This window comes from Larus michahellis, chromosome 1 (genome assembly GCF_964199755.1).
Source record: "Larus michahellis chromosome 1, bLarMic1.1, whole genome shotgun sequence".
NCBI lineage: Eukaryota > Metazoa > Chordata > Aves > Charadriiformes > Laridae > Larus > Larus michahellis.
Window position 1 is genome coordinate 204,614,933 of NC_133896.1, and position 11,134 is coordinate 204,626,066.

Consider the following 11,134-nt stretch of genomic DNA (forward strand, 5'->3'; position numbering starts at 1 on the left):
TCACTCAAATGAGCCAACTTCCCTGGTGACTTGGTGTGGAATAATTACTAAATTGGCCAAGAATACAAAAATACAGCATTGTTCACACATTAAGGAAAGTCATAAAATCAAGAGGCTTCTGAGGTAGAATACAGCCGCAGCTGGCACACGAAGAATGCAACATCTGTGATTCCCTGTACAAGGTTGTTTGTGAAACTACACGAGGGATGGAACGGAACACGCTTGTTCCGTGGCCTTCCCTTGTGACGAATAGCAGATATGGGGACGAGATGGTACTACAGAACAGATAAGCGGCCTACACGCTACCCGAGCCAACATTTTGTCAAATGTTGATGAAATGCTGTCCTTTTGTGCGAACTTTGCTCACCACAATGTACCAAAACACACCTCCATCCCGGAGGCTATCCACCCCCGAGGTGTGAACACTCCTCCTTGAATACATTAATCATAATAAAAGTACGTATGACTAAAGTCACTCAAACTCCACTTTGAAGATAAAAAAATAATATAAAAATAGCCCAAGAGAGAGGGGATGTCGGGGAAGACACCATCGCAAAGAATTCCACCACTGATTTCCGGGATCAGTCGACGGGCTGAGCCTTTCTTCCCCCGCATAGGGACGCCTTTGGGTAAGATTTCGATTACACCGAGCGCTTTCTCGGGGACTTAGAAATTTCTCTAGAGACTCTCTACCCTACATTTATAGCCAGGCTGTATCGTTTATAATTTTGTCGCGCGTTTGTATACTTAGCAATATCTTTATTTGCACGTGCTTTGCAGACAGTGTATTTATCACCGGCAATCCTAAAGAACCTGTATATCTGTTGTTTAAATAAACTGCACTGTTTAAGTAGCTAGTCGTTTCCCTTTCTCACTGAACGCGACCAAAGACTCCAGAGAGGCCATGCTAGTTCAGGAGCATGACTAGACTGAAGGTGCAGTCCACTATTAGTGTATCCAAATCGTAGTAGTTTAATACATATTAAACGCGATTGGACTGATAGTGCTGAATTGGGCATCACTCAGAATTTAAACCTAGCCGCACCTAGCCTCCCACCTCGGTGAGGAGTGTTAGAACGCAAGGGGGTTTATCTTCTGCCAAAACCACTTGGCCCCGTTTCACGCAACAGAATTTGGCGTAGTCCGGCAGGATTGCCATGGATAAACTGCTGCAAAAATATGATTGTGCCCCTTCCCAGGCTGGGAAGGAGTGGGCCCAAAAATTTTGGAAGGATGAAGAGAAAGTGGTGGAACGTATTGAAGAGTGTCGGGTTTCACAGAAGCTCAGAGCGGGGAAAGGCAAGGGTGTGATTTGTGCTGTGTTAGGCGCCTGTTTATCTTGTGCACAACAAGAAGCTAGAGAAACCCCTGCTCCTAATCTGATTTCAGCTGTAGAATATGCAACCCTGAAATCGGAGAATGAGGTGTTGAAGTCATCATTAGCCTTGCAAAAGGAGACAGGAGAAAAATTAAGAACTCAAGTTGATAAGCTTGTGAGTGAGAATGAATGTTTAGGAAACCGGAATGCTCAACTTGGGAGTGAAAATCTCCAACTTAAAATGTTATTGGAAAGGGTGACTGGGCTCTTAGATAAAATGCAGCCCTTGACCCAGGTCCAACAGATTCGTAAGTTAATGTGTTATCCAAATTCCGGAACCCAGACCGGAGATTTTTTGTCTAATAGTGAGGATGACGAAGAAGATGAGGAGGAAAGGACTTTTACTTTGAAATCCCAAGTTTTTCCTTTACGTCCTCTGGTTAAAACTGAAACTGCGGTTGATGACGATGATGAAATTCACACCACTGTGCGTACCGTTCCATGGACACCAACCGAGTTAACAAAAATAAGGGAGAAATATTCGAGGCGACCAGAAGAGTCAGCTGTTGAGTACGTGTGGCGAGTTTCTTCTGAAGGGGGGGGACAGAATTATGCTGAGTGAGGAAGAAGCAGGGGATTCTTGGGGACCAGGAGTGTTTTTAACAACTATTCCTGGTGGACCTCGCTGTCTTTTTAACCCCGTCGGTCAAGTAAGACCGAGCAGATTCCCTTTTCTTTTGTGTCTTACAGGAACCTTAGATGAACTGTACGTGGACAGACGAACTGTTGCCACCTCACAACGACTGAAGAGAGATGTGACTGGTATCTTAGGAACAGGACTGGGAGTCTTAAATAGTATAGATGCTGAGATACTTGCAAACAAACTAGTCACAACTACTAGTGATCTAGACAAATTAAAACATCCTCTACAGTCCTCTCTATCAGCATTGTGAAATCACCAATGGCTTTTATCGAATATATTGCCTCAGTGGGAAGAAACAGGTGAAAAAGACCATCAGCTGATCACAAATGCACTTGGTACAACCCAAAACAATGTTTCCTTGGCCCTTAGTTGTATCCAAGCCCAACTGTGGATGCAATCTATGACAGCTGCAATTATAAGGGAAGGTGAAGAAGGCACCTTGCCCACCGAAATTCGAAAAGTAATATGGGATAATGCAATTGAGTTTGAGAGAAAATTTCAATCCTGGTGGTATCTGGTTAATTTCACCTATGATCCCACTGAGAGCAAAGCCACAGCTTTTGTCTTAACGGTACGCAATGCCTCAGTATACACCATATACCCAATCATCGCACTGGGGTTGAATCACCATGGAGCTATACTCCATCCGGTAGAGCATAGAGTGTGGGCACAACAAAACGAGAATAAATGGCAAACTGTTGATGTTGAAGCATGCATTTCACGAGATCAACAAGGATTCATTTGTGAGAGTAATACTCTCAAGGCACAAGACATTTGTCTTGACACCAACCAGAATGTTTGTCATTTTGAGATACAACCTGATGAAACCCCAGAAACTGTGCTTGTATATATTGGGAAAGGGTGTGTTTGCATGAGGTCTCCCTGTACTTTTGTATTCGTAGATGACATAGCAGTAGATACAAGTAATAACTCAAATCTTTGTGTTTGTAACTTTACTAACATCATTGGATGTGACTTCAGTTATTCAGCTCCTGTTACGTCTTTTCAATTGCTACAATCTAATTACACATTGATTCGAGATTTGCTGCCTACCCCTATCGGAATGAATCTCTCACTAGTGAAGAAGTTGCTACAACACGATGAATTGAAGCGATTGTTGAAAGAGGCCCAAGAAAATGGACAAAGAACTCTGATTACTGTCCATCATGATGTTGAAGAAATACACCATGTACTGGAAAGGGTCAAGAGAGACGGAGGACATGAATGGTGGGACACCCTCTTTGGATGGTCACCAACAGCTACAGGACTTTTTAACAAGATGCTCCATCCTGTTGTTGTTCTACTAGTACTCACTGTATTGTGCTTTGCTTTGACAATTGTTTTGTATGTTAGACTTTGGATTATGATGAAACACTTAACTCGCTTAATCACCCCACAAGAAGTATTTGCACTTGATATCCCTCGCCATAAGAGGACATGTGATATTCCCCATCAGTATTGATTATCGTGGAGCTTGAGTGACTGTAGTCACGGGGTGGATTATGTGGAATAATTACTAAATTGGCCAAGAATACAAAAATACAGCATTGTTCACACATTAAGGAAAGTCATAAAATCAAGAGGCTTCTGAGGTAGAATACAGCCGCAGCTGGCACACGAAGAATGCAACATCTGTGATTCCCTGTACAAGGTTGTTTGTGAAACTACACGAGGGATGGAACGGAACACGCTTGTTCCGTGGCCTTCCCTTGTGACGAATAGCAGATATGGGGACGAGATGGTACTACAGAACAGATAAGCGGCCTACACGCTACCCGAGCCAACATTTTGTCAAATGTTGATGAAATGCTGTCCTTTTGTGCGAACTTTGCTCACCACAATGTACCAAAACACACCTCCATCCTGGAGGCTATCCACCCCCGAGGTGTGAACACTCCTCCTTGAATACATTAATCATAATAAAAGTACGTATGACTAAAGTCACTCAAACTCCACTTTGAAGATAAAAAAATAATATAAAAATAGCCCAAGAGAGAGGGGATGTCGGGGAAGACACCATCGCAAAGAATTCCACCACTGATTTCCGGGATCAGTCGACGGGCTGAGCCTTTCTTCCCCCGCATAGGGACGCCTTTGGGTAAGATTTCGATTACACCGAGCGCTTTCTCGGGGACTTAGAAATTTCTCTAGAGACTCTCTACCCTACATTTATAGCCAGGCTGTATCGTTTATAATTTTGTCGCGCGTTTGTATACTTAGCAATATCTTTATTTGCACGTGCTTTGCAGACAGTGTATTTATCACCGGCAATCCTAAAGAACCTGTATATCTGTTGTTTAAATAAACTGCACTGTTTAAGTAGCTAGTCGTTTCCCTTTCTCACTGAACGCGACCAAAACTACAGAGAGGCGTGCTAGTTCAGGAGCACGACTAGACTGAAGGTGCAGTCCACTATTAGTGTACCCAAATCGTAGTAGTTTAATACATATTAAACGCGATTGGACTGATAGTGCTGAATTGGGCATCACTCAGAATTTAAACCTAGCCGCACCTAGCCTCCCACCTCAGTGAGGAGTGTTAGAACGCAAGGGGGTTTATCTTCTGCCAAAACCACTTGGCCCCGTTTCACGCAACACTTGGTACAGTAGGTTCATGAGCAAACTGCATCCAGGGATGTGCATTTGCCAAAATCTCACCATTCCAAGAAAAGCTTGCGTTTCCTTTTTACTGAACAGTGGTGCCATTGCTGTGATGCTGTAAATCATGACAGTAGGAATGCAACAGCACCCATCTTGCCATCTGACACCAAGAAACTATTTCTTGTACAGGTCTTTTCACCTTATCTCTTTTGAGCTCAAATCTTGCATTTAGTAAAATTACAATTACCCCTTTATGTTATACACTTCATAGGCAGTGTTTCCCCATACTACAATGTCATCAATATAGTTAAGTGTTATGGGGCGCTGCCCTCTTCCAAAACCTTTTATACAAGTCCATGACAGATGGGCTACGCTTCCATCCTCGTGGCATATTGTACTCCTCTCCAGATAAAGAACACTGTAGTTTACACTCAAGGACCAGGGAAATGGAAAAAAAAAAACGCATCAGCTGTGTCAACAGTCAGATACTGGGTAGCACTCTTTGCTTTGACTTCCTACTGCAGTGTTCAAGCGTGATGTTACCTCATTCAAACATCAATTACCTCTGATTAATCTCCAGTCCCCACTGGATTTTCACACAAGCCTGATGGGACTGTCAAACAGTGAATGGGTTTGAGCAACTACCCCTCAACTTTCCCGTACTTTGATAAGACCACGTACAGGACTGAGTAAATCTCTATTGGACCAACAATGTCACCAGTGCACAGACTTCTCTACTGTATTCCAAGAATTATAAACAAGCGATAAGGTGGAATTGCTAAAAAAGGCTACGATTACATTTACAAAGCTCATATATCCCTCCTTTAATAAAAGCAACTTGTTCCATTTAATGGATTTAAGTCTGACTTCGTCTAGATTTATGGCCTTCAGTCCTGCCTCACTTCAGTAATTAAATTCCACTGTGCCCCTTATGATCTAATGTCAAAATTTCTTCTGTGACACTTCCAGCTTCTGTCCACACACAAACAGATAACTTCCATGTTCCTTAACTACCCAACTACCACACAGCAATTCCCAAAGGCTCCTCATGGAACCTGTATGTATCCTTCCAGTGACACTCGGCCTGAGTTCTCCTTTTCTGCCTTCTTCAATACCTGTCTTCAACATCCCTGGCTTCTTGTCCCATTCCCTACCTGCCTATCCTCAGTTCTACCCAAGTACCCAGTTTTTCTTCAGACACCTTTCCTGTTTATTGCTCTGAACTCCAGCTGCCAGCGTCCCTGATCAGTCCCTGCCTTCCCATCCTGCTCCAACCTGCAGGCTGACAGCCCTTTGTCTTCTACCCTCTTCACTGCCTCCTAGTTCCAGCTTCCCATTCAATCTTCAAGTCCTACCTCCATGGTCAAATGGTACCAACTTCTTTAACTTCTGAGACCCCACTTACAAGTTCTGCAATTACCCAATCACATGCCCCATCCTGAATGGTTCCATTTTAATCGCTCTGCTCTGACAGTCTCAGGCAGGTTTTTTTGTCTCCCCTTTCACTCCAGTATCACCAGACTCCTCTTCTGAGTTCTTTGCAGGTTTATTTCCATTCTGTAGTTAAGCAACTCTCTTCAAGCTACAGAGTCGAGTATTTTCTCATAAAATACTTTTCAGAAATCCAAAGTCTAGCTTCAAAACACTACACTATACAAGTAAATTCTACACTTTCTCCGGAATTGCACATGCAACATCCAACAAACTACACTGTAAAACTTCTAGTACCTTTTTTTTTTCCCCCACAAATTACTGTTCTATTACATCAACAAATGAAAACAGATGAATTGAGAGCTTACTACATGTCAGAGGATTCAAAATACATAAACGTTCTTCTCCATGCTAAATAAGTTAACTATTGTGGAGTGAAATCCAATCCTCTGAAAAGTGAAATATTATGTTTGCACTTCCACTCCGTGCACGTTGCACGCTATATGATTACCGAACTTTTTAAATCTGTTTTAGCCTATTTGAATCTTAAGCTAACTATTTTTTTGCTTTATGTGCAATATGTGCATATAACAACAGTGACTCAATGGTTATTTAGGACTTTCATAACCCAATAAAACTCAGATAATAAAATGTAATAGTAATACATTAACTATATCAAAACTATACCAGACAATACCTAATAACTTGCAAACAACTGCACACCAACACCAGTTTAACTAAGGCTATTTCCAGCACACACATGCCATGGATTTGTTATATACGTGGAGACCCTGCATTCAAAACCTCATCGTATATAAGTACATATGTTTCAGCAAGCAATACACAGACAGTATAAAGAAAGAAAAAAATAAATTCCTAATGTTTGCTGCTTTGTTTATTTTGACTGTAAGCCTTCAAGGCTGACACTATTTTACTGCATATTTTGTGTAGTACCTCACACAACAGGGAATCAAAAAAATTAAAAGGTACCTAAACATGCTTCAATATAGCAAAAGATATTTGTAAGTAGGCTTAAAAATGTTACCTGACCACTGCTGCTGGGATATCTCACACCAATATTTCCTTATTGAGAGGATATCTTTTAGGAGTATACTACTACAGTCAGATCCATAAGCAGCACAACTTGTTGGGTCTCTTATAATTTCCATGACGTAAATCAGAAGTTCTTGACATTTCAGTCTGGGTCCTCCTACGTGAAGAAACAATGTGAGACGGTTATTAACCCAAAGTGTGACAAGTAAATCTGGAATTAATTGACTGTAAATGTTTACTTAAAAACAAAAAAAAATCACCACTGCCATTCAGAAATAGTTGTCAGGAATCATCTTCTTAAACAAAGTGTTTCTAAGAAAGAAATAACTTATGAGAGGATACATCAGTTATATACACATGGTATAATTAGAAAACGGCACCTTGAGCATCAACAAGGACAGAGAAGGACAACAAAGGACTGATTCACATGAAGATAATTAAATTGTAAACACCTGGAAGAGCGCAAGATGAACCCTACCCTGGTAATTTACTTCAGAGTAAAAACTTAAAGTTGAAAGCAAAGCACCAAAACGAATCAGTAATTCTATAAGAATATGTATAACTAACTTTTATTAGCACATCTGATGAAATATTTGACCAAGCTTCCAACTTCTTGCATCTTTTTCTGTCTAGTAGTTTGGGTTGAAGCAGATGCATTTGGTTTTGTCAATTGCAGGTTCTTCATTTCTTTCTGGAAACATTTCTGCAAGACACTTTAAAAATAAAAGAGATATTAATCAAGGATCTGCACATTTATGACTAAAGTAAAATAGGTAAATGTCGGTTTAGCCTAGAATGTCAGTGCTTGTTCTTCTCACAATTCTAATTATCAAAACTAAACCCAACTGAAATGCAATACAGTCTAAGCATGATGGAAATAACCTATGAAAGGGGCTGTTAGTTTTAAAGATAATCCAGAAGCATCCTGAACGGGAAGCAAACTTTCCTTTAAACTTGGCATAATGCTAAGCATACAATTTACAATTAGTGAAAAAAAGCAAAGTAAGTCTTTTTATTTATGCTGCAACATTATACAACAAAATAATAAGAAGCACTCTTCGTTGGTTTTTATTGGGGAAAACCTTCAAGTCCTTTTTTTCCATCACTTAAAATTAACATACAGATTAGGTTTTAGATCTAAGAATAGATTAAACTTGTCACTGGCTTTATCACTGGCAATTACTGTAGATTTTCTGGCCTACTATTTGTATCAGTTTAGAGACTCTATTTTTTATTCCTCCTGTGCATTTCTAAAATACTCTTTGCCATCTCAAAAGCAAATATAAACATATAAAATTCACCCACTCTTCTTATGATATTTTTGGTACAGCTATGAAACAAGACCTACTCCAATACGGTCCAACTAAAAAACATAATGGAAAGGTGACCAGACACCAGCCTATGAAAACTAACACTTCAGATGCACTTTTAACAGGAAATTTAACACTGCTCCCAGCTGCTCTAAGAACTTGTCACACCTACGCTCAGTCCAATCTCGTAGTACACCTAAAGCAGACTGTATCAGAGATGGACCTCTACAAACCTCAGCACAGGTTCTTTAATTCACAGGCCATGGTCCTTCTACTGTGTCTTGAAGAACTCAGTAACACAAAGAATTCTAACCAGCTACCTATTATCTACATACGAACTATATGTTAAAAATCAGATGCAGAGATAACTTCCAATAAAAGAAAATAACTATTATTTTTGCAAGGAAAAATGACCACCCAATTAATGGTCAGTTTCCTAGCAGTTAAGTTTTCTGTATGCTTACCGCACACAGTGTTATGTATGCAGTTAACACAAAGAAAGTGTTACATTTTTAGCTATTTTAAATTTACTTCCTTTATAGACTTAACATAAGTCATTTCTTGTTTACAAGCTCACAAGAAGTCTAAATCAATCTGCAGAAAGGTAAGCATTAAAATAGACACAATAAACAAAAGAATGATGTTTGTCTAAGGAAGAACACAAAGAAAAAAAAAAAAAGAAACTACCTAAATACAGCGTCCCAGTTGAGTTGTTTTGCTTGTTTAGAATCAGAATTCCGGTCCAGCTGGAGAAGTGTTTCAGAATCACGGAGAAGTCGCTTGAAATTTTCAATTTCCTTCTGAAAATGTATTTCAAGAAAAAGAATTATTAATGATTCCCTTCATTGCTAATTGAGGCACACACACCAAAAGAAAACTTGTTACCCTTCGCTCCACAGCTTTCTCATTTTCAAGGCGACGACAACAAATGAGCAGATCATGTAATGCAAGACTCATGGTTCAGTTTAGCAGAAGTGTCATTTGTATCTGCAAACAGAAGAAAAGGTTAAACCAGTAATAATTTTATTTAACACAGAGCCAAGTCAACCATTTCAAAAACTGAGAATGCAATGTATTGAAAATCCAGTGCCAAAGACAATCACAGTGTTATTTCACTAAAAAGCTCATTCGTTTTTGGGTTAGTCTTATGGGTTATAAGACCGAAGCAAAGTTTCATGTCAAGAATATAATCTATTCCTGCAAGCAACAGTCGTAAAGAATAACAGCAGAGACTCCCTCACATGACTCTGACTTCCTCCTTTTTCATTAATGATGAAAGTAGAGATGGTCAGATAATAAGAAGCGAAATTATAAAATGATGGAGCCAAATACATTCAGGCAAACAGCACTAACTTTCAGTAGCTACCTGTTATCAGCAGCTGTCTTAACCTGGTGCTGCCAGGAAGAGGTAGTACTTTGAAAACTCTCTTCCTCTCTCACATCCTACATTTTCACACGTCTGCGCTATCGTATTGACAAATCCCTCTGGACTCAACATGTCAAAGGATGCTCAGGTATCAATCATAAGAGGAAACAACTTTTTCCTTCTATGACCACTTAAAATTATGCTTCACCTCCTTCAACAGAGGCTGGACTTATCTAGACCTTGCATTTCTGCTTTATATAAAGTTATGCTGAAGCAGATCATGACAATGACATCGTATACAGCTTCCATGCTTCTCTTTTTACCCCTGTGAAGCAGCCACTGTCTGAAAAAGAGGGAAGTAACTCCAAGCTGAGGCTGTCATAAGCAATTGAGAATGGATGTTCACCATCTTGAGCACTTGAGAATATAAAAATATCCACTTAAACAAATAAAACTTTAAATATCTACTGTCTTAGAGTATATTTACTTCCTCCAGCTTCAATCAGGCTCAGAGACATGGTAACCGATCAGGTGTGTATGAAAAGGAAAACGTGGTATGCACGAAGGCTGGCTGTACCGAATGGAACTCATCGGAACGAGGAAGTGTTTCTCTACTATCTTACTGCTTTTTTGTAATGAGAAACAGAGAGGAAGACGCAACTTTTTAACCACTAATGGCTTCTAAAATGCTCAGGGGCTGAGAGACAGCTGACAGAACTGAGGCCACATGGGTTGCGTTGCAGGGACCGGGTCTCCGCGGGGAAGCAGCCCGTCCTCCCGTCTCCACTCCGCGGCATTTCAACTGCCCCAAGAACTGCAAAGAATTCCTAAGACTGAGTCCACCTACTGTTTCTCCTACTCGTTCTCCAGCTATCATACCGCGACCACGTTTATCCCCTATAAAAAATTACACAGGGCAAGGAAGGAATACACAAAAAAGGGGCGAAAAAAAAAAATCACGGAGCGCTGTTCACTAATCAGCTGCGGAGACGCCCAAGAAACGGCGTAACGACACCTAACGGGCCGTTCCCGCGGAGCCCGGGGCTCCGGCTCCCCCCACGCCCCGCCCGGCCGCCCCAAGACACGCCTGAACCCCTCAGGGGCCAGGCCCCTCACCTACGGGCCGACGGGGAGGGGAAGAGAAGGCCGAGCAGCCCCTCAGGACCACGGGGGGAGGCCACGGCGGCGACGCGGCCCAGTGCGGGTGGGAAGGGGAGGGCAGGAACGGGCCCACCTCCGGGAGAACCGGCCGGCCAGTGCTGCGGTGCGGGGCCTGCCCTCCTCCCAGCGGCGCGGAGGGGCGCGCACGCGGGTCGGCGGGCGGCCCTGGAAGCGGATGCGCGGACGGCGGCG

General features: G+C 41.6%; 1 protein-coding gene across 4 annotated transcripts in view; it reads right to left on the reverse strand.

Annotated features, from left to right (window-relative positions):
- The window catches only part of ATM (ATM serine/threonine kinase), an 80,009-nt gene extending 68,876 nt beyond the window's left edge, over positions 1 to 11,133 (reverse strand). For 2 of the 4 annotated variants that reach the window (XM_074570119.1, XM_074570091.1), the window contains exons 1-5: positions 10,898 to 11,133; positions 9,301 to 9,402; positions 9,103 to 9,215; positions 7,673 to 7,818; positions 7,098 to 7,262 (exon numbers count right to left, since the gene is read on the reverse strand). In XM_074570119.1, coding sequence (XP_074426220.1) covers positions 7,098 to 7,262; positions 7,673 to 7,818; positions 9,103 to 9,215; positions 9,301 to 9,372 — 496 coding nt within the window. In that variant the 5' untranslated portion in view covers positions 9,373 to 9,402; positions 10,898 to 11,133. The remainder of the gene's footprint in view (positions 1 to 7,097; positions 7,263 to 7,672; positions 7,819 to 9,102; positions 9,216 to 9,300; positions 9,403 to 10,897) is intronic. The other 2 variants (XM_074570101.1, XM_074570111.1) reach the window with 2 other exon arrangements.
- Between the last annotated feature and the right edge of the window lies 1 nt (position 11,134).